The 26,160-nt window shown below is 45.3% G+C and overlaps 1 protein-coding gene across 5 annotated transcripts; it reads right to left on the bottom strand.

Moving 5' to 3' along the window:
* Positions 1–162: 162 nt before the first annotated feature.
* On the bottom strand, positions 163–19,165 carry BMF (Bcl2 modifying factor). Of its 5 annotated transcripts, none has more exons than XM_059849769.1 (5): positions 19,036–19,155; positions 17,555–17,719; positions 16,310–16,630; positions 15,196–15,359; positions 163–1,874 (listed from the first exon to the last, which is right to left on the bottom strand). In XM_059849769.1, exons 3-5 carry the CDS (start codon positions 16,623–16,625, stop codon positions 1,773–1,775), a joined length of 582 nt encoding a protein of 193 aa, XP_059705752.1. In that variant the 5' UTR covers positions 16,626–16,630; positions 17,555–17,719; positions 19,036–19,155; the 3' UTR covers positions 163–1,772. The 5 variants fall into 5 exon arrangements, with proteins under 5 accessions (XP_059705752.1, XP_059705755.1, XP_059705754.1 ...); XM_059849772.1 differs by having other exon boundaries at positions 16,535–16,630; XM_059849771.1 differs by having other exon boundaries at positions 16,310–16,534.
* Positions 19,166–26,160: the final 6,995 nt, after the last annotated feature.

The following is a 26,160-nucleotide window of genomic DNA, read 5'->3' as shown; positions in this document are numbered from 1 at the left end:
AAAGGAGAAAAAAAAAAGCTTTTCTCACATAAACTCTCTCCTTATGTTTAAAGAGAGTGACTGTGAATATATGAGGGTGAAAAAGGCTTGGAAATCTCTTTCAGGGAGCTAAAGTACATTTTGCCACAGTAGATACAGGATGAAAATCAAAGAGAACGGGTCTGAGAGAAAGCAAGAAGGTCCAAATTTAACTCTTTTCAGCAAACTGTTACCAGACACTACAGTGCAATGATGAGATTACACAAATACCAGAGAAAGCAGGAATTAGAGACAAATATGCAAAGAGGGGTGGAGAAGGAAAGCATATGTGCAAGTAAACTACTCTTCCATACAGTAATGAGTATTTTTCAGAGTGGGTCAAGAGCAGAAGAATTTCTCAACACCTGCAGCTGGACATTTCTAACACAACTGAAGAGCAATTCTCTGGACAGCTCTTCCTCAAGCTGGTTGCATCATTTGAGACCTACAACAAGGTGCAGTGACAATATGGAAATTTTCAGAAAAAATAATAAGGTCTGTATTGCTTCTCTGTTCATGTTTTACCCTAGCTGTCACTGGGTCTGTGAACTAAGCATATTTAAGGCTACAGAGAAGCAGCCATCAATATTTAAGGCTACTTCCTTTTGGTGGGGTAGTTTCCCTGTGCTGGTCCAATAGTGTCGGCCATTTGGACAAACCTCTGAGTGCATACAAACTGACAGAAGATCTCCCTTGAAATAACATTGCTGCTGCTAGTCAATATATGCTTACAGCTGCCTCCAAATGCTACACACTAGAGTAATGGACAGACTGCTTGTACAGTGTACATATCAGACTAGATGCTAATTAATTTCCCTGTCAAATCCTGAAGCAAAATTATCAGATGCCTGGGATCTAAGCGTTCCTGACCAACCACATTATATAGTAAGAGAAAAGAAAACCAAAACAAAATAAACATCCATCATAAAACTACTAAAACATATACATTAGCATTGTAGAAGAATGACACTTGCGCAATATTCCATGGATTTTGGCTTCCTGCTGGCTCATGGGCACTGAGAACACTGAACTGAAAGCAGGCAGTGGCAGAAGCTAATAGCCACCAGCAACACCAAGAAGTTTTCTTTTTCAGTCTGTTCTACTGATTTTTTTTTTAATTTTTTTTTTAATTGATGGCAATGACAAAGAACAACTTCTTGTGAGAGCGCTGCAAGTGGTGCCCAATGGAATGGCCAAAGAGTTCAGATTTCTTTGTGATTTTCTCTCACACAGGGCACAATGAAATAAACAGTAACCAATGAATAAAACAAGTAACCTGATGGAACCAAGCTACTTGAATGTTTTTCCTTGCAAAAGATGTGGAGGAATTGAGCATCTCTGCTCTAAAAGATACCCCAAGTATATTTAGTCATCAATCCCAGGCATCACTTTTAACTAGCAGCCAAAATGACACTCCTGCACTCTACCATCCACTACTACACAGGGCAGAGGAAGCCGTCAGTCTAATACCTGCCTCCCTTGCACAGAGGTCACCGGTGCGGGGAACCAGCAGCAAGCTTTACCAAACACACCCACATTCTGGCTTTCCTTCAACAGTGTTGGACAAGAGCTCCCTGCCTCACGAGGCAGGCAGCAGCAAAGAAGAGTCCATAAAAACACCCAAACTTGAAGACGAGTATCAGAAAGTCAGAGTCCTCACATCCGGCCGGCGGTGTGCAACGTCTCGCCCCCGAACCAGTGTTTGTTCAGTGCTCCCTGCAGACTGGATGTGGCCTGAAACAGGCGGGCGAAGCTCACCTCTGCCCAGTGTGGTTCCTGTTCACCTCCGTGTTTAAGGCCAAGTTGTGTAGGAAGAGAAAAAGCTGCCACCACACTTGATTTCTGTTCTGCTGATGCTGTAGAGAAGAACAGTTAAAGCAAGGTTATTTATATTTCTAAAATTGCAACATACCACTTCTCTTTTCCAATAACAACTCAGTTACACTTTTCAAGAGCAGACACTTTAATCCCATCAGCACAACAAGGGGGTGCAGCAAGGGATGAGGGGAGAGAGGGAAATGATAAGTTCTCCAGAAATAATTGTAGCTCTAACATTACAAAAAGAAAAGAGCAGACCCTTTATGCATTGTGCACAAGAGGATTAAACTTTTTTTTTTTGCTTGTAGGATTTCGCAGAGTTTAGCCAAGTGCTGTTTTTAATCAGATTGGCTTCTGAGCCTTTCAAAAGCCCCAGCTGCATGAACAAACAACCTTTTTTTTTTTTTTTTTTAAAAAAAAAGCCCCCCTTCACCCCGAAAGTAAAAAAAAGAAAAAAATATAACTGGTGATCCATCTGTAAGTGATTTGACACCGTGAAGGTCAAAGGGTTAATCTTCAATTTAAACCACACTGCTGAGACAGCAAAACTCTGATTTCATCTAGTACAAGAAAACACATTCGTGCACACACACACTCCCCCACCCTCCCCCCACCACATTTTCCTTCCCAGCATCTCCAAGATAATACTGCCCTTTTTATAGCCACTTTTGACAGTAAGCCATAAATAATCAGCCTTGGAGCCCTTTCCTACTGACTGGAGCCAATTAAACCTTAAGCAAGAACATACTTGAAAACACACAAAAAACCAAAACCAAGAGGTTATTTCAGGTCCCATTGTCAAGGAAGAAACATGGGAGTTGAGTTTCAGGGGGACACCAGACTACATAATGCAGCTTTGGGACAGGGACGCTGTTCCTCCTTTTGTTATAAATAATCACCCCTGCAAAAGTGGCTCCGATTATACCCCCACCCTCCTGCACTTTAATGGCATCTCATACAAACAGGTGGGTTTCTCCTTACATTGCCCAGTCTGGGATACTATTTCACCTCAATAACCGACTCTCTATTAGAAGTCAGTCTTCATTTTCTCATCCAGAATTCCATATTTGCTAAGCAGGCATGATCATTTCTGGAAAACAAAACAAACCAGCCCAAATCTCCGCCCCCTACCCCCCTCCCCAATCCCCAGCAGATGAGGAAACAGAAGATTGGCTTTCCACAACTTTGCCTCAGTACACAGGAGTTCATAAAAGAGCACTGAAGCACATTATATGAACAAGATGTTTCAACTCAGATTAGCCCAACGGGGCAGAACAACACAGTTGCAAGGCATTTTTTACATAATCACAAATAAGAGAATTGCAACTGGAGTTGGTGTGTTGGAGATGTGTCAATAGACAGCTCTTCAAAGCCCTTCCAGATAGCCATTAAATTATGTTCGTATTCCAGCGTGAGTAGATCTGTTCCATTTGAATCACAAGCACACACAAAACAGGCTTCCAGAAAACCTGTGCTCATCTTGCATCTTAGCAGTGGATCATTATTCTTGCCCTCAAGACTTAACAAGAAGAAGAAATGGATTTGGAAGAGTTCACACAGATCCCACCACACATTTCAAGAGCACTGTGTTTGTAGCATAACCTGTAAGCAGTGGCTCTAGAGCCTGCTATTATTTATTTCAAAGTAACTAGTCCTGGGTTCAGTCCTTCCTGATTGCACAGGCATTGCTAGGTTTACAGGTGAAAACAATCTTTTATAAACTGTCCTGTAGGACTGGGTTAAAACCCACTAATTTGGTCTCAAAAAGCAAAAGCAAAGTTTTCGGTTTGTTACTTGCATCTCAGTTTGACCAGGTTTGCCTTCCTCATCAAACTCCAGAGATTCTTAGCACCCTCCTCCATACAGCCACACTCCTAAAACTGTTCAAACTGCACAGGGAACCACAACATCCCTGTGACATGTAGATACCATGTTTTCACCAAGCTATTACAGCTTAGGCAGATTCCTTAAACAGAGATCTTTGGATAAGACCTCAATGAAGTGGTATGCAAGAACAAAGTGCTCTTCTGCAGTTTCCACAAGCCAGGAACTATGCTAAGAGAGCACAGTGGACAAACATATTGCAGATGCTCTGAAGACAATCTGCTTGGTTAGATTATTTTATTCTATTGGCAGCCAAGAAGATAAAAACTTGTCTTATAGAGATCTAGTAAGGGAAAGGCAAAAGGATGTTGAAAACTTGGTACAGAAATCCTAAGCTTGAAATGCATCTCAGCTTCATTGGTGGACCCTCTCTAATGTAAACTCTCATGGAATTTTTATAAAGGGGGTTAATTTGACAACACACAGGAGGAGTCCTGATCTGGCATGTACAGTTTTACTATTTCATCATGCTGGGAGCCTAAACACATGTAAGAATCCCCATATTGATGTCCTCCTTCACTTAGGAGGCTGCTTTGTGCTTCTCATACAGTAACAGATTTCTAATTATTCTGGTTCCTCAAGTTTTATACCACAACTCAGGAGAATAGGATTACCTGCTCTTTCCAGTGATGGGTAAAGGAGGCCATGTTCTGGAAAAAACAGTGGAAGGACTGAGACTGAGCTCATATCCCTTTTTTTTTTTTAAGGGGGGAATTTTTTGAGGAAGGCATTAAGTTTTGGCTTTATCTGGTAAATAAGAGTTTTAGAACTGTACTTTATGGTTTACAGGCCTGCAAGAGAATCAGTGGGATGTGATAGGACAAATACTGAGAAAATCTCTAATATATATTTTACTTTATATTCTATTCTGTTTATTTCACTGCCTCTTGAAATCACTTTTTGGTACAGCATTTTTGTCCTTTTCCAATTAAAATTGTTTCCTGTATTTGCCTAATACATTCAAGGAGATTTCCATGCAAGAGCAGAATAGGAAATATTTTACCCTTGGTTCTCCTTGCTTATAAGAAGCATACCAGCTCAAATAACTTTTTTAAGAATGTTGACACCATTTTGTTTTGAAGTAAAAACTAGAGCACTACCTTGAGGGCACCTTTCCAGGTTTTATTCCTAGACCCAGGGCTTGCTTGTATTTCCCTAGGTCAGTGTTCAGTCAGCATTTTCTTCCATGGTGGTGTAGCCCCACACACTTTCACTTGCCCACGTACTGGAGCAGCTCACTCACGATGTCCTCTCCCCACAGCAGTGCTGGAAAGTGAACTACAGCACCACAATGATCAAGGCCAGAACTAATCTGATAAAGTTGCCCTTACTGTTTAACAGGTCATACTAAACTACCTGATCCATGTACTCAGACTGATGCTTGTTCCAGGACAAGAGAAATACGATGACCTGTGAAGAGGAGCAAACTGGGACTACATGCTTCAGCAGCAAGCCCAGCTAATGGTGTTTAGAGTTATGGCTTCACTGCTGGACTGATCTGCTTTCTGTGGTACTAATGCAGCCACAGACAAGACACAGGGACAAGGGCCACAGAACAGAATGGCAGATATTATTTGCAGTAAACAATTTATGGAAATAACTAAAAATGCCCTTCTCACAAGTTTCTGTGTCTTTTCCCCCAGATATGCTTCAGCTAAGACCAAAATTCTTAAATATTTCAAGACTGAGGAGTTTTTGGTGTAGTATAAATTAGCTTTCGGGATGGACAGAAAACTCAGAAGAGTGATGCCATGAACTTGGCATATATATTTTTTAATGCAATATATTTTGAGACATTTTTCTAAGATTCATAACTATTGTGACACTGGTGTATCATTTCCCTAAGCTTCACAAGGCTGATTTGCCCTTTATCAAAATAACTCAATCTTCATAGTCACTACTGCACAAAAATATCAGGGATGAACACTTTGCCACCTCTGTGTGGGAGCAACAAAATAACCCTTTTGAGGCTTCCTTCCAAGAAGGAAAGAAGCCCCTTTTGCCCTCTACACTAACTGTAACTAAAGAAGAGTAGACTTGTGAATACAGTAAGTCAACACAAAGCTGGAAACACATAAAACCATTTCCTATTGCAGCTGCTGCTTTTTAAAGGGGATATCCTTAAGAGACTGTCTGTCTGAAATGTTAGCATGAATGCTTCAATGAGTCACAAGAAAAGGCCATTTTACAGGAAAAGTGTTCTCTGCAGCAACAGTACATTAGTGAAGCCTCTTCCATGAACTGTGCTGAACCAAAAACCAGACTACTTGTAAACAAACACAAAAAAAACATGCAAGACTTTTACTGGAAGCAAATGAAAGAGGAACATGCCTGACCCGACACTTAGTCCTTCCCCATAATTAATTCCTAATACATGTTTCACACTGTAAGCTTACAGATACATATCTGGCAGATAGCACCCCAGATGTCAAAACCTTTTGTACTCCGACCAAGCCTTTGCACAGGGTGATCAAAGGGAAGATCAGGACAGGTGATGCACTTCAAAGAAAATGCTGTCCCTCTGACACAGCTCCTTGAATCCATGAGTATAAATGCTTAACAGATTAATAAGACTCATTTTTACACTTGATATATAGTGCCATTAACAGCCCTGTTTAAAAAAGTAAATATGCTTGTCATATGCACATGCTGTATGTGGGTTTGTCTGGTACACTCTGTCTACTCTCTTGATCTCATGGGCAGCTTCTGACTTTGCTTCATAGCTTCCAGACAATTAAGGGTCATATTCTGATTCCTTCTTAACTAGAAGGGTTAATATGGCCCTAAACGGTGCTGTGAGAGCAAAAGAACAATAATGGTATATGTGTACATAAAAACATTATTCTTCCTTTAATGACTAATACAAGTATTAGTAACAAGTTCTTGGGATTGTATTTATTCACTGAATACAAAAATACTTGCACACCGGGAGCAGTTGCTGACTCATCGCTGAAGGCTGTTTTGGCTGCCAGGTGGCTGGAGGCATATTGTGCTACCACAAAATATGCTTTAGCTTAGAAAGACTAGAAAGTCACAGTCCCCAAGGCAACAGAGGTTACAAGAGGTGTCCCTTACTGGAGAGAGAAATGCAGGCTATTGGAAGTTAAATACCAATCTTTCCAGCTGTGATTCCTAATGACCAAAGTATAATGCATGTGTAGAACCAGCAGAGAAAAAAAGGAGGCAGTAACAGAGGAAAAAAAATGAAAGAGGAGCTCAGCCACATGGTTTCTCATGGTAGCACAATAAAGAGGATGAGAGCTCTTCCTCGGGAAACTCCATCCTTCTGTATTGCAATGACTCTTACATGGGACTCAACTTGTAGTAAAAGGAGGCATCATGTCAAGTAGTGCTTCCTTTCTCATGAGCCCCATCAGACTTTGCAATAAGAGAAGCAACATGCTTGTTTATAGAGAGAGGATAGACAGCACTGGGCAAAGCCAAAAGGATGCAGGGTGCAGAGGACCCCCAAACCCAATGCATGGCCTGCCCAGCCCAAGCACGGGAGAGGGCACGGACTGAGGCGCTGGCTCTGAGCAGCAAACAGCGAGGGCTGTTGCCCCAAACCTGCTGCTGGCGCAGCTGCGCAGGTGAGCCCTTCCTCGGCTTTCTCGGCCTTTAAAAACAAACACGCAGCCACTCGCGCCTTCCTCTCCAGCGCGGGCAGGAAGGGGAAGCAGACAGCCGCCATGGCAACAGCCAGCTGACGGCAACCTGGGAAGGGCAACCACCGGCCACTGCGTTCCCAGGCCCTCGGCCTTCCCCTCCTTCCCCATCCCGAGGGGCACGCTGGCTTATTTTCCACAAATACGGTACATAAAGATCCCGCATTTCCACAGAACCGAGCCTGATACCATTCTGTACCTGCGGCCCGGGCTCCGGCACGGCTCGCCCCCATGCTCTGGGTGTGGGGGGGTGTGTGTGAGAGTGCTGGAAGAGATACCCAGGCGAGAACACCCCACACCGCCCAGCCACAGGCGGCAGCTGCAAGAGTTTTTGATCTTTTTAAGGGTTTATTGACTCAACCTGCGTGTGATGGGGCAGGGCTGTTCCACAGCTCACGGCGCTCACCGCCTGCCTTGCGCGGGCCGCGGGACCCGGTGACCTGTGTTTGGCATCCATTCCTTCACCAGCAGAAGGGAGGCGCTCCCAAAACTGCTCACTGCTGCGGAGACCCCCCCTAGTGATTAAAGTCTGCCTCGGGGTTTGCTTAAAATAACACTTTAAAAGTTTTTACAGGAAAAATATCCTGGCGCAGGGGGGAAGGGGTGGGCGCGGGGCCGCCCGGCTGCGGGGGAGGCGGCGGGAGGGCAGGTGCAGGGCTGGAGCCTGCGGGCAGCGCTGACTCTCGTCAGCAGCGCCGATGAGTCAGAGGCTAAATTTAGCCAGCGATATAAACACAGCCGCCGAGCGCAAACACGGCCCGGCCGGGCCCTCGCACGCACCCGCTCCTCCTCGCCCGCCGGCCGGGTCCGCTGGCCCTCGGGGGGCTCCAGTCCCATTGCCAGGGCGCCCTCGGGTCTGGCTCCCATCACGGAAAACCTAACTGGGGTTAACAGGAGTTGCCTCGCTGCTTGTTTTTGGACCGCTGTTTTTTTCTGCCGTGGTCCGGTCCTCGGAAGGATTCCTTTTCAATTGGCAAGGCGGCTAGTGAGGAGAAACAAACAAACAAACAAAAAAAAAAACCCCAACATCCAAACGGAGACTGTAAAGGCTGGCAGGACATTCCTCCTCAGTGGCTTGAAACAAGAGAACTCTGCATTTGGGCACTTGCTTTCCATACCTTTCCAGCATAAAATTTGAGTAAAATACAAACATGTACACTCCTCTCTGTAAATAATCAGTCCAAACATCTCATCATCCCACTCAGAGATGGAACTATCTTAATAAGATCAACCAACCTAGGTGGAGGACTGGAGGCAGAACAACTAGGTACCTATCAGCAATCCTTGTATGATCTCAGTCAAGTTATAACCTGCATTTTCTACTCTCCCACAATAAAAAATAAGTGGGGCATTACCACAATTATTTCTTAATTGAAAAATAATTTCTCAGCTGTCACAATGCTACAAGCAGAAAGCATGTTACCACTGTCACGGTGCTGCAAGAGCTGAGGAAATCCAGAAGAACCTGTGGAGACTGAAGGGGTTGTACAGGAGAGACAGCAGCACTGAACACTGATGTTAGAAATACTGCAGAACAATTCACCTGCACTGTCTCAAAGAACTGTTTTGTGCTCTTTATTCTGGGCAGTCTTGGCCTTTTGAGGTTGTGGCCCCATTGCCTCAAGACAGTCCTGTGTCCAGCAGGATCTGTCGCACACAGTTGCACAGAGCTTGCACAGCTCTCCTGCCACCCAGCTCCCTCCCAGCTCCCTTATCTACCAGAAGATAGGCAGGAAATTTTGCTTTTTAACATTATCCCCTATTTTAAGCAGAAACATATATGTAATATATTTAAATCTTTCGTCAGCTGAAAGCATAGAGGCCAGATTAGGATGATGTAGAAGTTTTGCGGGTCTTATTAAACTGATACACAATGATTATATGTGACTTGCATCAAGAGTGTGTATAGCCCAGCCTCCAGCAGCAGCCTTACGTGGCTGCCTGAGGAAAAGCTGCTAAGGGCAAGTACATGCAATAGCTTCCACTAGTACTCTCTTTCAGCATCTAACTAGTTTGAGCTTAGGATTTCTGAGTCAGATCTGGTTTCTGTTTATTTAATGTCTGCTTCAATGGCCATAAACTTGTCTCAATTCCCCTTGAACCCAGATAAAGCACTGGGATGCACAATATGCCTTGACAAGGAGCTCCACAGCTTTCACCTGCTGCATGAAAAATGACCTCATTTACTTTGAGCTGGCTCCCACTAGTTTGACTTGATTTTGCCTATTTCTTGTACTGGGAGAAATTAGTCTATTCATGTCACTTTTGCTTTCTGTATAATATTGCTTCCCTCTTGGTTTGTATCTTTTTTTAGGCTTAGTCCTTAGCCCATTTTTTCATATGGAAGTTCTATCGTCCATCTTGCCCTTCTCTGAACCTTTTCCAGTTCTGCTGCATCATTTTTTGATGAAGGAAACCAGAACTTCATATAACATTCAAGATACGGTAGAAATATGAATTTATACAGTGGCATAATTATGTTCTTGTTCTCAGTGTCTTTTCTTAACATATCAAAGAATAACATTTCAGACAAAATGTGAAATGGTCCAGCACATTTCTACATGTCAAGTAATCAGCTCCACAGGCAGTAGGATTTCAAAACAGGTGATAGACAAGGGGCAGCAAGTTGTTGTGTCATTTGTATGCATGGGGAAGGTACACTTCCAAGCCCACCTTCTCCTTCATTGTCATTTGTCAAAATGAAAAGAAACGGGGGAAAATCTAATAACAATAAGGAAAAAATCTGTTTCCACCTCCTTATATCAAATTTTTGACTCTGCTGACCATAAGAATGGCCCACCCTTCCTTTCCTCAAGCATAGGATTCCAGTTCCATAGCCCTGAAAGAAGTTTGTTTTACATCTCAGGCTTCCCAAACTCACACTCACCCACCCCCTGCCCTTTAAACTGGGCTCACTCACTTCAGGAGTTCTCTCCCTCACCATGTTTGTGCATCCTCAGCTGGAGATTCGAGTCCTGCACCAGTGGGCAACGCACAGAAAACAGAGCTGAAGAGGTGACCCCTGCTGTGCACAGCAGCAGCAAGGACCCACCAGCAGGGAAGATCCTGAAAGGCACTGACCTACTCAAGAAACAAATGAACGAAAACACATACCCCAGGTCTCAAAGAGACTATAGATACAAGTGAGGTATGGAGCTGCTGGTGCTACAGGCTTAGCTGCAGGACAGTCTGAATCTCTGCTAATTATTAGGAAGCTTTCCTGAACATTTTTGCTAAAATATAAGGTCGTCATAAAGAACAGATTCCTGCAAACAGTTCCAGTGTAAAAAAGCAACTGTTAAAAATGCCCTGAATGTCCTTAATAGTGAAAAAAGCCTGACGGAGTTTGGGATAAATGATGCACATGTAGTACCATGTACCCATTCTCTCACACCAGTAAGTTTCCAACAAGTGAGCAGGCTCCCTGTTGCATAAGTAGAAGTGTCTCAGAGGAGGCCTTGATAACCCTTATGAGAGACAGACAGGAAGAAGTATGCAAAACATAACACATTTCACTTTCAAAGGAAAATAACATTTCCTTCTGGACATTTTCAGTGTCATTTGTTTGAGGCAAACAGGTACATGCTTAGCTGTCTGCCCATAGCCAGTGTGGACGCAGGCATTTGTGTTCCATGGGCTGCTGAACCCTGCTGCAGTGATGGGAAGACTTACTTGCTGAACCAACTGGGGAATTTAGAGAAACAAAATTTTCTATAGCTAGATCCACAGAGGATTTTTGAGCATGGTCAGCATATCTAAATCAACTGCAGGATTCCTGATGTGTTGGAAAGGGACTTTGTTGTTGTTTGTAATGCACTTATTTACTCAAGAAAGCTCAGTTCTGATTCAGCATCTGGTTCTCATTGAGGCTCAGCTTTTTTTAAACTGAGCTTTCCAGATGGGTTGACTGAAGCACAAGGAGGTCAAGAGACTTGTCTGAGGTCATACAGCAAGTCAGTGGCTCTGCTTGGACCTGAGCCCAGAACTGTTCAAGGCTACCACTCCTTGGCTCTTAAAGAGACAATTTTATCCCCTGTGAAGTGATCTTATCTCCATGAAGAAGAAATATGATAAAAGCAGTCCCCTCAAAGCTGCAGCCTGCTTAAAAAGAGTTATTTTATTTGGAAAAAGCTATAGAGTTCCAGTGCCTCATTGGAGCCCGTCAAACTGAAGGGGTGTGATCCTGATATACAGTGTCATCCACCCCAGCCCTGGATAACCTCCTGCTCCTCTGGGGCGGCTTTGCTGCCACCGCCATTCCTGGCTGTGTACTCACATCCCATCTAACAACCCCTCATGTCATGAAATATATTCTCCATTCAGCACAGGTCAAAGCTCCTCCTCAGGAAAGGAAACCCAAGTGCACTGAGGACCCGAAGCAGAGCCCAAGCACTTGCTGCCACAGCCTGGACGTGTGGGGTGTGCGAAGCATATCCCAGCCAACCAACCAGCAGGTCCCATAAGCGCAGCTCTGTTCTCCATAACTTCAGAGCATGCTCTTGAAGTTCAGCCACAGGCTGAGCTACAGCAGCAGTTCACCGATTCCAGAGCAAAGACATACTTGCTTCAAACCAAGGAGGAGGTGGCAGGTACTGGCTTCTCTTGCAGAAAGCATGGCTTGCCTCTACCTTGTTTTCCAGGGGCAGGGTGAAAAAAATAGAATAGGGAAGTCTGCTAGAAGCTACACAGCCTCAATCAAGTAAAGAACTCAAAAAAACTCTCCTATATGGGTCTCACATGTCATTCTGCAGAGCCCTTGCAATCTAGATCACCCTGTAGCAGGCTCTGCTATTTAGGAACACAGAGCGTTGCTCAAGTCTTCTTACAAGAAATTCAGCATCTTAAGGAGATGAAAGACATGGAGTTCTAGGGAATGTTGTGTTATTGCTCTAGCACTGTTCTAAGGATGAAATAGCCAGGTTTTAAATTACTGTTTTCTGTTTAACATATTAATAGGAAATGAAACTCTGAAAGTGATTTTCATGCCAAAAGCAAGCATAGGTGCGGCCAATTTTCTTATTCTTGCTAGATGCATACCCAAAAATCTTTTGTATAGCCAAGAACCACAGAATAAATACCATTTAGCTCCAGAAGCCCAGAGAAGAGATAACAATGACTCTCCAGGGCTCCAAGTGTAGGATGGGGTTAGACCATGCATGCAGCAGAGTCCAATGACAACTCAGTGATGTCAGCCTGAGCAGCAATTGCCTGCTCAGTTTCTCTCTCAGCCAGGGATGTACATTAACCAGCAGCCTTTGTGTCAACACAGCCTTGCTGCTGCAGCAGCAGAATGGGGGCCATACCTGAACTGCTGGAGAGTCTCACAGAAGTCAAGAGCCATGAGAAGGCAGCTCTTGAGCTAGCTGGATGCACCATTCCAATGCTAAAAGCCTTTCCTAACTTCCACTGAAAGGGCACATGCATTTTCTTTTCACGGGTTCACAGATAAATGTTTTGTAGACTCTGAAAACAGGCACAGCTTGTTGAAAACCAACCTTGCTCTCTCTCAGGACTTCACAAGACCACACTGGTGTGACTAACTTTGTGGTATTCTAAATCTGATTCAAGACACCACTCTGGAAAGTTGGTTTTGACCAAATGTTTGAGACAAGCTGAAATGGGGTTTTCAAATCAGGGGTTAGTTTCACAGCAAGATAAACGACAGCCCAGTTTTCCATGCCTCAGAGACTGCCCCTTCCAAACCACAGCTCACGTGTCTGCAGGGGCAGACCGCCTGCTCCTTCAGCAACGGGCTGGGCAGTCATTGCACGTAGGACAGAGGGGGTTCTCCACGGGGGATTCATGCCAAAAGCCAAAGGAAATCCTCCATGCAGAACTGCGAGGGAAGGGATTGGGAATGACAACCAAACACTCCACAGGGATCAGTGCTTTGGACACCAATATGTGGCTCAATACTCAGTTTCCCTGACAAACAAGAAAGAATCCCTCGGCAGATCCAAATGCCAAGGCCTATCCCAGGGTCAGGCTGTGGATAACCACTGGCTGAACTACTCTGTCCTCGGGTTAAGTTTTCGAGTTGGTTTGGTTTTGGTATTTTTTTCCCCGTTTTGTTTTCAAATTTAAATGGCTGAAGGCCCCCGCTCCGTCCCCTTTACAACTTGTTGCTGTTCCAGTTCAAACAAAGAGCGCGGAGCCCCTCCTCTGGCGGGCCCCGGGGGCCGGGCCGCGCCGCGCCGCCCAGCACAGCCGGACGCCTTTGTTTACTACGGCTCTACACGCCGGGCTGGCCGCCGGCCGGGGCTGCGCGGCCGCGCCGGCACCGGGAGCCGCGGCCGGGCACCGGGAGCCCGACCCCGCCTGCCCTGGTGGGGCCGGGGCGGGTGGACGTTCCGGGACGCGTTTCCAAGGCACGGGCATCAGATAGGGACACTCCCCCCAGATGAAAGGGGTCAAGTTACAACCAGTTCCACCAGTTCGGTGCAGGGCTCCTCCGCCAAGCTGGTTAAACCTTCCCTTTCCTGAGAGACAGCCTGGCGAGAGAGCGGGGCCTGAAGCTGACGCTGGCGAAAAGGCGCCACCGGGGAAAACCCCATTCAACCACAAACAACACGTTAAAAATCTCGTGGTAGCTCTTTATTCCTGCAGTTTGCTAAATGACATTCATAGCCCCATCTACATTTCTACAGGCTAATCTTCCTTTTCCTTCTTTAATCATCCACCTGTTAGGAGATGAGGAGTCCCATAATTTCCTCATCTCTCAGGTGACAGAGAGAGGACCAAGCTTTTGCCTAGCCACAAGCCACACTCTCTGACCCGGACAGAGATCCTCACTTACCTTTGAGAAGGGCTGCAAACGATCCCACAGTTAAGAGAAGACAAACTCACTTGGAGTAGAATAAACTTTTTGTACCTTTCTGAAGTCAGCAAAATTTCTTCATATACAAGCAGATGCACACTCTCCTTGTTGGGCTTGCATAGAAGTGGCAAACTGCTGCCTACTGCTAAGCTTCTGCCACCACTGACCATCTCTGTATGGGCTGAGATTTCTATTTTATCTCTACTCAAAGGGGAAGGAGAGCAAGGAAGAAAGAATCAAGGGTTCTGGGGGTAATGGTTACTTTGTTTCTTTGAACAGCAGTGTTTGGTTTTTGGTTTTTTTCTTTTAATTTTTGGTTTTGTTTTGTTTTTTTTTTTTAAGAAACCAAGAATCTGGAGTGTGTTTTTCAGACCTGATAGCATCTTACAGGTGTATTTTGTGGTGAGGAAGTTAGTCACAAGTCTGAGACACTAGCTACGACTGTCTTACTAGTAGCTGCTAGCAAGTCTAGTATGATCTAAATATTCTTTACAACATTACATATAACTACCGTTAGACAACAAGGGGTGTCAGAACAGACTCCAGGCTTGTTATCTCCAAGACAAGGAGCTGACATAAGCCACTGTTGGCTACGTGTTCCACAGAAGAGAAGGTGCTGGTGGTGAGGAGAATGGAGAAGAGTAAAAGCTGTAATGAAAAGCAAGAGGAAGATCCCTGGGAAAAGCTTCAAACCCCACTGCTGATGAACAGGAAGAGCTGGAATAGCAGCAGCTAACACAGAAGAGCTCCCTTCCCGGGCAGTAAATGCTCATATTCATATTCCCTCATATTCTCTTCCCTCCACCTGCCAGTCTTTAGGAAGAGCAAGCAATCTAGCATAAACAAAATCCATCAGGATACTCCTGCCATTTTATCACTGCTGGCAGTCTGCTGCCTTAAACAAGAGTTCATTTAGCTGATGGCTGGAGCCAGTCTTCAGAGAAGCACTCTTGGACAGGTAAACCCCCACTTCCCCCTCCAGAGACACCCTACCCTCTGTATGTGGAGCCGGTGGAACTGGTCGGCAATGCACTGCAGCTTCCGTGCAATCTGCACCTCAGCACGTGCTTCCCGCTGACCTTCCCGAGGTTCCTCCTGGAGGTGCGGATCCAACACAAAGCCAGCTGGAGGGACATGTAAACGGTAACCAGCACTCCCTACAAAACAGAGCAGAAGAGTCATTCTTCCAGTGCAAAGATTATCTTTTCTGCTCAGTACATTAATGGAGGATAGAGCTGTACATAGCCCTACATTTTTGACTTTTAAAGTCTAGTTCCTGAAGGCCAAACAATGACTGTATACTGTAACACAGTGCAGTAAAAGATTTGCCCAGCTTTCAAATAAATTTACATTGGTTAAACAGAACATTGTGTTGATTCCCATAGTCAAATGAGTGGCAGGATCTTAAAATTGATTCCTTTTGCATGTTTCGGCTCAGCCAAATGCTGTGGCTTGGGATTTATTTTAAGGACAGTTTTGCAGTTTTACAGGATCTCTGCTTCAAGTTGTCTCCCCTCAGAGGTAGAAGTATTTTTTGTGTCAGTTTTTTCTCAATTTTCGGTCATTTAGTGATTTTAGTGATTTGAATTAAAGCTGAATTGGATACACAAAGCTGAGTGGTGACCCATCAGTTACTAGTAAAATACTGGATGGACATGCTACTTATTCAGCAACTTTAACTCCAGTGAAGAGCCTAAAAGCTGTAACTTTTTGCATCATCTTCTCTCCACTGAAAACTCCTAGGAGTTTCTACTTCCTATGTGGATGAGACAGACCATTGGTTGTTAAAAATGTAGGCAAATTGTAGGATATGAAGTACAATGAACATTTAGACATCTAGCAGTCAAATCAAATGTGATAGAATAAAGCCAAAGAAAGAAAGAGGGAATATCAAAGACAGCAGAAGCAATGAGCAAGTGTCTGGTTCCTGCAGTGGACAAGCAAGGGTAAGAAAATACAAGCTGTCTTTCTTGAGGGAGTAGGACTAAAGCAAAATAATTTCAGTCCTTTAATAAAACACCCTAATGAAAGAGACGTTGCTTGATTGGGGAAGTGCTAAAGGGACAGTTTCTTTGCTGCAAAGCTAGTGACACTGGAGTGCTCTTACCATAGAAGAGTCTCCGTGGCTCTTCAGTGACTCCACAAGGCAACATAACATCCTGACTGGAAGAGGATGGGCTGAGTGTTTGAGTTGCCTTGTCCTGCTGCTCAGGATGCCTGATACCGGGACCACAGCAGTGTGTGAGGGGGAATAGTTGAAACCTCCCCAGAAGGCAGCTGTAGGACTGGTTCTGTGTGAAAAAGCCAGTTGCAGTCATCTCACCAGGCTGACCTGCAAGTCCAAAGTCATCAGAGTGAAACACGTCATCGTCCAGCCCATCCAGGCTAGAATAGTCCTCTTCCAGGTAGCTGGGGCGATCCATTGCTCCTGCAATAAAGGGACATTTGAGGAAACAGCTAAGACACAGCAAGAATGTTGTCCAGGAGAGAATGCCTTCTGCTCCAACAGTAAAACACAATCGATTTTACCACACCTTCCCCCTTCCCCACTTCCCAGTGCTGCCCATCTGCGTGGACAGGAGAGGTGAGTGACTGTGGTGAAGGTTAAGGCTTTGCAGAAAGTCCTCAGATGCTGGGCCAGAGAGAGACAAAGTTCACACGTATATAAGTCCACAGCTCCAATTCCACACCTGCTCACAAGCAGAGAGCCAATCCCCAACCTCAGCACACAGAAACTGAAAAGACATTTTAAAAAGCAACCCAGATTCTTCTAATAGCCCCATGGACAGCCAGCTTCTTTGAGGTCTGCTTTGTTTTGGCCTGCTATACTTGAACTTTATGGTATATCCCATTCACTTTTCCCCACCTATTTCTTATTGATGAAGAAAAGTTCTTGTAATCATAAGGCTGCAAGGCCAGATTTTTAAGAAACCCCAGTGGTTGCAAAACTTAAAAGAGCTGTCAAAGCCACTTCTGTGAAGCTCTCCATTACTTCTCCCTATGAGGGCCAACTTTCCTTTCAACTTCTCATTTCTCCCCTCAGCTCAACTTAAGACATGTCCCAAACTTGGCAATGTAGTCACTTCCTTATCCCTCTTACTCTCAAGCCTACATGCACTGTTAGTGCAATGGTTCATCCTACTACTAAAGAAAAATATGGCTGGTGTCAGTGTTTAAAGCAGGATTTCTGTAGTTGCCACAGTAAACACTCCTGAGCTCTGTTACAGCACAAAGCTGAGCAAAGATGGTAGAGGGGGAAAACCCCCATGAATCACTATTTCAGAGCTCTTTACAAACATAAAGCAATTAGAAGCAGTATTACCAAAAATGCCACAAGTCCCTTTACTGTTACCTGTGCATCTAACCCAATTGGAAGACAGACTCCTAAGAGATCCATCTCCAGGATTTCCACCCAGTTCCAAACAAGGCAGTGAAATTCAACTCTTCATGTCTCTTCCTTTGCTCTGGTTTGCGAAGCATTTAACAGAATGGAAGACTAGCAAGAGGAATTTCAGGCCTGAAGGAGACATTAATAATAATTGTATAAGGACGTGTTCAGCGTTGCCCTTGGTGCTCCCAACTCCCCCCAGGTGAGCAGCACTCCGGACACCAGCATGCTAGAGACAACAGGACCAAGCAGTGCAAGAACTGTTTCTGCACGGCTCTGGCTGGGGGGCACTGTGGCTATTTAAGTTGCTGCATCTCAGCAGTTCACTCAACTAAGCCCCAACTCCCAGAGAAGTTTCTGCAGAGCAGAACAGGTACCAGCCCCACAGCTGGATGCAACTCTGTGGGATGACAACAGTGGCAAAGCACTCATAACATTCTCATCCATGGCTTAAAGTAGCACACTGAAAGGAGTTATGGGCCCCAAGAGGCAGGCATGGATGATCTCCTTGCCAGCTCTTCTGCTGGATCAGTCACCTGACAGAGAAGCAGGCGGGAATGTATTTTTTCTTTGCAGGAAAGTTTGCCAGATCTCATCTGTCAGCCTCACTGGGACACGGGCATTCCTCAAGGGAAGTGCAGCAAAGGCACAGAAGAAACCCCAAACAAAAAAGGGTTTAAAGAGCAAGAAGTTTAACTCGACCTCCTGCAATACGGCCCGACCCTTTTGCAGAGCTTTTCAGAGAATGCCGAGGCAGCGCGAAGGGCAGCTCGTCCTGCAACTCACTGGAACTCCTACAATCTCTAAACGCAGCTCACGCTGGGAGCCACACACACCGGACAGCTCGGGCTACGGGTCTTTGCCCGGGCAGCCCCCGCGTCTCCGGCGCCGTGTCCTACCCACAGCACTTCCTCACACAAGTCAGCGGACACAGCCGCGGGCCGGGGCAGCCGCACGCCCGCCCTGACAGGCGGCGGGCCGAGAGTGGAGGGAGGGCTCAGCGCACACGTGCGTGCCAGCGTCCCAAAACAAAGCTGGCCGGCCTCGCTTCACCACCGCTGGCCGCCTTTAACTCTTACCCGCCCGGACTCTAGCCCCGCAGATGTGCCCCCGACCAAGAGGTTTAACGCGGCTTCTCCGGGCAGCGCCGTGGGACGAGAGTCCCGAGCTCGGCGGGGCGGCCCGGGAGGGGCAGCGCTGGCTGTGGAATCAGCCATCGCCTACATCAGCGAATCATCTATCTCAGTGCCGACTGAGCTCATTCCTCGCCCGCACCCCCCCTCTTTCTTCCCTCTCTCCAGCAGGCGCGGGACTCCGGGCTGGGGCTGCCCCGGGGCGAACTCCCTTCCCTGTCACGATCGCGCCCGGCCTCGACACCGCCCTCAACGACGACCTGGCACAGAGGGGCCGGCCCCCAGTGGCGAAGGCGCTTCCCGGGCACTCACCGAGAAGCGGGACGGGCGTCCCTCGGGGACGGGGCGTCCCGGGAGGAGCCGCCGCCGCCTCCGCTGCAGCCTCCGCACCGCCAAACTGCGGCCGGCGCCGGCGGGCGCGCCGCGAACAGCTGACGGCAGCCCCGCCTCCGCCGCGCCCCGCCCCTCCCCGCCCGCCAGCCAATGAGCGGGGAGGGGCGGGGCCGGCGGGCGGCAGAGGCTGAGGCGGGGCGGGGCGGGCCCGCTCCGGCCCGGTACAGGTGGGAGCGGCGAGGGCTCGGTGCCCGTCAGCCCTCAGCGGGACGCGCTGCTGGCACCGCGGCCTGCAGTCGCGCTAGGAATGCTCCCGCAGCTCCGCAGGCAGCCCCAGCCGGAGCTGGGCCGCAGCCGCGCTGGGCTAGCTTTAAATCTGATGGGAGTGCGACTCCAGGTAGTTGATTTCCAACAAAACTTTGATTTTTCAGCTTTAAATGACTTAGAAAGTTCTTCGTGACTTGCAATGCTGAGGTGTGAGGGTCTAGTTCTTCGCAGTGTGTTGTGCTCTTTCCTGTAGATGAGTACAACTACAGGACTGAACAGGACTAAATTAAACTAATAAGGATAGTTTCTTTATAGCGCTTTCTGTGAAGCCCCCTCAGTGAGATTAGAATAAAAACCCCAAGCCTCATGCTGCAAACAACAACTCGGTGCATTTACCTTTACTATCTGCCAATGATTTATCAGCTCCCCCTGTTATCAGTGGCAGAATCTCACCACGTTAAGAGAGGCAGGACACAGCTCCTTGGCGCAGAGCAGCACCCTGTCAGGCTGTTTTTAAAACCTACGTAACAAGATCGCCTGGAAGGGAGGTTTTAAAACCCAGCTGGCAGCTGAGTAATGTTAATTGCTGTCAAGTCTGCCACACAGTTACTGAGGTTTGTAACTTAAACTCAGGGGAGGGGTTAGATTGCAAAGTGATGGCTAGCAAGGTGAGGCGAATTACTACGTTTTCCTCGTATCACATTGTCTTGGGCAGGCTCACAGAGTCTCTCCAGTTAAATGTTTCAGAGTCACTATGATTTTGAGTGAGGTATTTACAGTTGCCATTAATAGATTAACAGGCTAATAATGTTCATTGTCTCCAAAAACCCATTTCTTTGTGGTTCTTGTCCAAGTGTTCATTTCAACTCTTTTATTTGCCAGAAGGCTTGAGTCTGCTTATTTACGAGAAGGTCCGATCACGTTTGACTTGTAACTCCCCATCAAGTAAGACAGAAAAAATTTTCTTTCATTTTCAGTAAGGGACAAGGTTCCTAAAGTAATTAAGCCTCATTGTTCACTTTTGATCGTCAAGGGAATTGTGAGTAGGAGAAGAGGAGATTGATATTAAAAAAAAACCAAAAAGCAACAAAAGGCATTCTATATCATTGAGATAGTCAAATTTTATCACACTGATGGTCAGACCCTGGCAAAATGCCAGCTGCTGGAGGGCTACTTCTAATTTGAATGTGTATCACTATAAATAAAAAATGAATGTGCTATGATTCCAACCACTTATGTCTTCCAGACTGAATAATAACTGCCTGCTGGTTAGGCTCATTAACAGTAAGAACAGTACCTGATCGGCTTTGTTTTCATCTCATTGAGCTGCAGTTGGGGCCACACTTTATATCCCCAGAGGCTGCATTTTGGGAACTCCTACTGTGTAGAAAATGTATGGAAACTGAAATCTATGTATATAATCAGGCTGGATGGTAAGAGGGCTCAGGAAGGATATTTGTGCCTTTCAGTGATTAAAAAAAAGATATGGCAGCATTTCTAAGAGAGGGGACTCAGAGGGATTCCTTGAGGAAATTAGACATTGTTAAGAAATGGCTCCGAGTAAATAGACCGAAACCAAGACAGAGACAGCGAGTCTGAAATGGAAAATTGTGAACCAGGGGCAAGTTATACCACCAACCTCACTGCACTCAGCTGAGAGAGTTTCTACAATAGTATGGAGACAAGCTTCTTACCTGGGAACAGGAGCCCAAGGGACGGGTTCTCTGCCAGAGAGTTTTTGCTCATTAGTGTACATGGTGACATTTTGATTCAAGAGATTAATCTTAAATCACGTGCAGCAGTGTCCCTGTGACATCTGTGGATGGAAATACTGTGCCATCCTATAACCCTTCTGTCAGCCTGCTCTACTGCTCAAAAGAATTGTGAACAAAATTGCTTCTTTTATTTAGTTATCCCCCCCCTACATATTCCTCACATGTCTTCACAACTATTTCTTATTTTACTGACAAAATGCTATTGTCAGCATTGTGCTGTAATTGCAGAGTACATTGTGATCTTAGGCACGGGCCTTGCAAGCTGCTCTGCCTGGGTGGGCTCCAAAACCCACACAGGGCCAACTTGACTTTGGTGGGGGTAGCCTTGTCTGATGAGCTCAGTTTTCATTTCTATTTTTCTATGTTTGTAGCTCTCATGGTTGGAATAGGGAAATTAAGGATAGTCTCATGGATCATAAAGCAAAGGATGAACAAGAAAAACATTCGGAGTTGATTCTATTTATTTTGTTATCTTAAAAACATTTGGTCAATGAGGTGATTTTCCAGGGGGCTCAATCTGAGTGCAAAGGAGTGGAAAACAGTGTCTTCTGCCCTGACACATATCAGTGGCTTTACTAAATGGGTTCTGCTACACTTTATTGTTGTGTGAGGCAGAAAAAAAGTCTTGAATTTCATGTTTGACCATCCCTGTGTATTTCTCACATAATCCAGACTCTGGAGGAAAACTGGCCTGTGTCCTGATCTAAGGGCTCCCTGTGTGCAGCACCCAGTGCTGGTAGGAGAAAGTGCTACACGTTTCAATCAATGTGTGTGAGAACAGGATCGCTTGCTGTCTATAAATAAAAGCGAGAGGATATTGCTGCTGGGGTTTGCTTCTGAAGGGAGCAAAGTTTAAGGCAGCCTGCCAAGGTTACTTCTTATTGCTTTTCTGAAACCAAAACTGAGGCACACTGTTTCTCCCCAGATAATGTCATTGGATTGGGAAAATGCTTCACCCTCTCTTGGGGTGCTCTGACTCTCACTGCAAACACTGAAGACAGGAGTTTGCATTTTCCATGTAGCCTTTCTACAGCCAGCCCTTAGAGACATTGGGCTGAGGAAACACTGACAACCAGGCTTGAGGTGTCTGTGCTTCTGTGTGTTACTGAACATGCTCTTGAATGCTGGAGTCAGTCTCAATTTCTTTTCTTTTCTTTTCTTTTCTTTTCTTTTCTTTTCTTTTCTTTTCTTTTCTTTTCTTTTCTTTTCTTTTCTTTTCTTTTCTTTTCTTTTCTTTTCTTTTCTTTTCTTTTCTTTTCTTTTCTTTTCTTTTCTTTTCTTTTTTTTCTTCCTCATTCTGCCACTTCCTTCCTTCCGCCACTTCCTTCCTTCTGCCACTTCCTTCCTTCCTTCCTTCCTTCCACCACTTCCTTCCGCCACTTCCCTCCTTCCCTCCCCCCTCCCCTCTCAAAAACACTTGCTATACACTTTCTTCTTCCCTAAGCAGTTGTCCAATTCTACAGACATTTTGCACATGATAGAATTTTTTCTGCCTGGTAATGATGTAGGGGGAAGTTCCCAAGAAGATTTCTCTTCCCTTTTTTTGAAAAAAGAAAAAAATAAAATAGAGACCAACCAACAGCATTTGTTCACATCTCTGTGTTTCTTCCACTGCCCATGTTTTTCCTCCTAATTCTGTACTCCTGTGCACTCTCTCTTGCTTTTTCCCAACTCATTCTTATGACTTTTCTTCTTTTTCATCATCTTCCTCTCTTGGATTCTGGACTAATTCCTGCAGCATAAACTTCCTCAGATGTTTGACTCCACTACTGGGATTTCATAAGGGCTATATTAAAGGACAATCTGTATCTGATCTTTGCAGAGTTGCAGCCTCATTCCGTAAAGGCCTGATCCACTCCTTGCAAAGACAAGCTGAGTTCAGAGGGGTAAGATCAAGATCATATTTGACTGTGATTGGTAATGGACACTGACTATACTCAGGACTCACCAGATAAATCAGGGCAGGGCAGAATCAGGTCTTTATCTCACTGCATGAAAAGTTATGGTGCTGCTAAATGTCACAGCTGGGTAATGTGTAAGCTTGGGGCTTGACACCAGACTTCACTGCCTGCAAGGGTTCCCTGCCCGGTTGAAAGTATTGGATTTAGGAGCTCAGTTATCACAGAACTGCAAAACTGCTGAGGTAGAAGGGGTCCCTGGAGATAATCTGGTCCAACCCCACTGCTCAAGCAAGGCCACCTACATCTACACCATGTCCAGATGCCTTTAGACTATTTCCAGGGATGGAGACTCCATTACCTCCCTTACCAACCTGTACCAGTGCAAATCAGCTAGGGTGGAAAATTCTTTTGGAATCCCAAGTTCAAAATACCGAAGGGACACATTTTTATTACATTCTTTAAAAACTCCTAAATCTATTTCTTCCATTTATTTTAAAACTAATGACAGTGATTCTTCCTGTCTTGGGGCACATACATAGATTCAAGATTCTCATCTTTTTAATTATTCTCAGTACTACTCACAGGTCATCAAACGGAGAAGTCCTTGCAGTATCAGGTCCTAACAAAGTACATTGTGCACGATCCCCATACAGATATTGTTGTCCTGTAGATGTTGTTTTGTTGTCATCGTGCAGAAGAGGAACATCACATTTACGTGTGTCACATGTTTTGGCAAACAACTGCCAGAAACTGTGTGTTGTGCTGTGTGGACCTTTGGCTGGAACCAGCAGAGAATTCATTTATTTTGGTAAGTGTTCAGTGTTATTTATTGAGGTTCGACCTCAAAATCATTCATATTTGGGTAGAAAATGGTGGAAAAGTAGCACTCAGCTATCCTAAATGTGACAGTAAAGCGGAGAAATTTGACCCCTTGTGCCGACTGTTTATGTTGCAATACAGGACCATTCAGGGTGTTCAGTACACTGGAGCATTAAGTCCTAGATGCAATAAAATTAAAACTGAAGCTAGAAAGTAAAAGTGAATATAAAACCAGAATTGCCCAATTCTGTCAATAGTTCAAAAGGAAGATCTAGTGCTAGAAGCTGCTGAGTATTTCACATTGTTACCTATTTAAATATATGAAAAGAAAGATAAACATTAAAAATATAGGATAGAAAATTTTTTTTTCCTCCAATTGCAAGTTTTCTTATCTTAAAGGGCTTACAGGACATTGACTATTCAGTCAGCTCAGAATACATTTTAGAAGAGTCTGTCTAGGGACACTGTTGTTTGCAAATTCAGACCCTCAATTTTCATATGTAAATCTATGGTGTTCCCTGTTTCACCACCCAAAGAATATTCTTCAAGTAATTTTTGATCTTTGTCTTTATTTTCTTCAGTTAATGACAACATTGGGCTCTCCTTGTGTTAGAAACCTTTTTTTATAAACCACAAAAATTTAAGTTTACTATGTAGGCAAAAAAATCTGACTTTCTGTAGAAAAATTTCATTTTGCTGCCTTGAGTTTTTGTTTTCACTGTATTCATTTTAAATGCAGTATATTTTAATGCATACTTATGACGACTAACATAAAACTGAGGACCTTATTCTTCTTCCAGTGACTCCACTGGCAAATCATTTCCAAATGCCAGTACAACTAGAATGGATAGACTTTACAGTTTGGGTGGGAAAAAAAACCCAAACAAGTTCTTGGCAAATGTCAAAGCCTGGAAAACAAGTCTGAAAATAATTTGGCAGAACAGGATGCTGCTTTACAATTTTCCTGAAGGAATGTTTGCAACTAACGATTCACCAGTTCATCACAGTATCTCTAATGCTCATGAAAACCCCTTTCCCACACCAGCCTGGGGGACTGCATAAGGCACTTTTGGGAAGAGGGTTTTCTTTGGGTTTTAATTGTGCATGTGCAGCTCTGCACTCCAGGTGGGCAGCAATTCCAAAGAGGAAACACAGCATTTTCAACGATATGTAAAAAGCAACAGAGCTCACCTTTTCTCCTCTCTGCAGCCGAGTGCCGCCGTCTGTCCCGATACCAAGATCACAGGAAAGCTTTATCTGGAAAAGGTCTCTCTGTTTGGCTCCTTTTTAACTCTCCCCTTTTTAAGGGCTGGTGTTTCCAAGAACAGACTTGAAAGGCTGAGACAGATTTTCATTTTTAATAACTGAGCTTCAGGTTCCCTGGGAAAAAAATGTTCTCCACTGGAGACAAGAAGGTCCTGTGTCACCCAAATTCTTTACTTATTAAAGAGATAGATGAGATCCTCTTACAAAACTACAGTAAAGTATCTCCTTAAATCTGGAGAGGTGTTTGCTATTTCTTTTTTGCAATCTTTTTTTCATTTTTGTGACTACCTCATCAAAGTCCAGCAAGTCATCCACTACAGGGACAGACAGGGGAGGAAGAGCTGCACAGGGCAGAGAAATGGTGAGGAGATGCCTGCATCCCAGCTCTACAAAAGATGCAATACTGCAGTAGGTTCCACTCACATGCTTTGTGCTTCAGGTTCTACAGGTGTACAGTAGTAGATGGACAATTCTGTGGTGGAAAACATGCTGAGTTCCTTCAAAAGGTGCCAGCACGAGGCAAGTAGTACTTTTGTCCTTTCTGTTAAAGGGAGGTTGTCTTCCTTCAAACTCTCATCCTCCCTCCCTGCCTGGTGCCGAGAGTTTGCAGCGGCAGAGCAGAGCAGATTGACACATGTGGAAAACTCATAATAGAACATGAAACTCTCTGGACCAGTTTTCATTACTTGCTTCCAATTATTTGAATGATCTATTTTTGAAAGAGGGGAGGGGAGGGGAGGGGAGGGGAGGGGAGGGGAGGGGAGGGGAGGGGAGGGGAGGGGAGGGGAGGGGAGGGGAGGGGAGGGGAGGGGAGAGGAGAGGAGAGGAGAGGAGAGGAGAGGAGAGGAGAGGAGAGGAGAGGAGAGGAGAGGAGAGGAGAGGAGAGGAGAGGAGAGGAGAGGAGAGGAGAGGAGAGGAGAGGAGAGGAGAGGAGAGGAGAGGAGAGGAGAGGAGAGGAGAGGAGAGGAGAGGAGAGGAGAGGAGAGGAGAGGAGAGGAGAGGAGAGGAGAGGAGAGGAGAGGAGAGGAGAGGAGAGGAGAGGAGAGGAGAGGAGAGGAGAGGAGAGGAGAGGAGAG

This window comes from Haemorhous mexicanus, chromosome 6, assembly GCF_027477595.1.
Source record: "Haemorhous mexicanus isolate bHaeMex1 chromosome 6, bHaeMex1.pri, whole genome shotgun sequence".
NCBI lineage: Eukaryota > Metazoa > Chordata > Aves > Passeriformes > Fringillidae > Haemorhous > Haemorhous mexicanus.
The sequence above is the reverse complement of the archived record's forward strand: the minus strand, read 5'-3'. Positions and strand labels throughout refer to the sequence as shown.

Excerpts from the sequence above, each read along its gene's own strand:
- BMF (XM_059849770.1), bottom strand. The coding sequence starts at position 16,625 with ATGGATCGCCCCAGCTACCTGGAAGAGGACTATTCTAGCCTGGATGGG. Across the intron at positions 15,360-16,309 it reads GCCACGGAGACTCTTCTATG|GGAGTGCTGGTTACCGTTTA; the intron begins GTAAGAGCACTC and ends TCTGTTTTGTAG. Across the intron at positions 1,875-15,195 it reads ACCGGCTCCACATACAGAGG|CATCAGCAGAACAGAAATCA; the intron begins GTAGGGTGTCTC and ends TCTTCTCTACAG.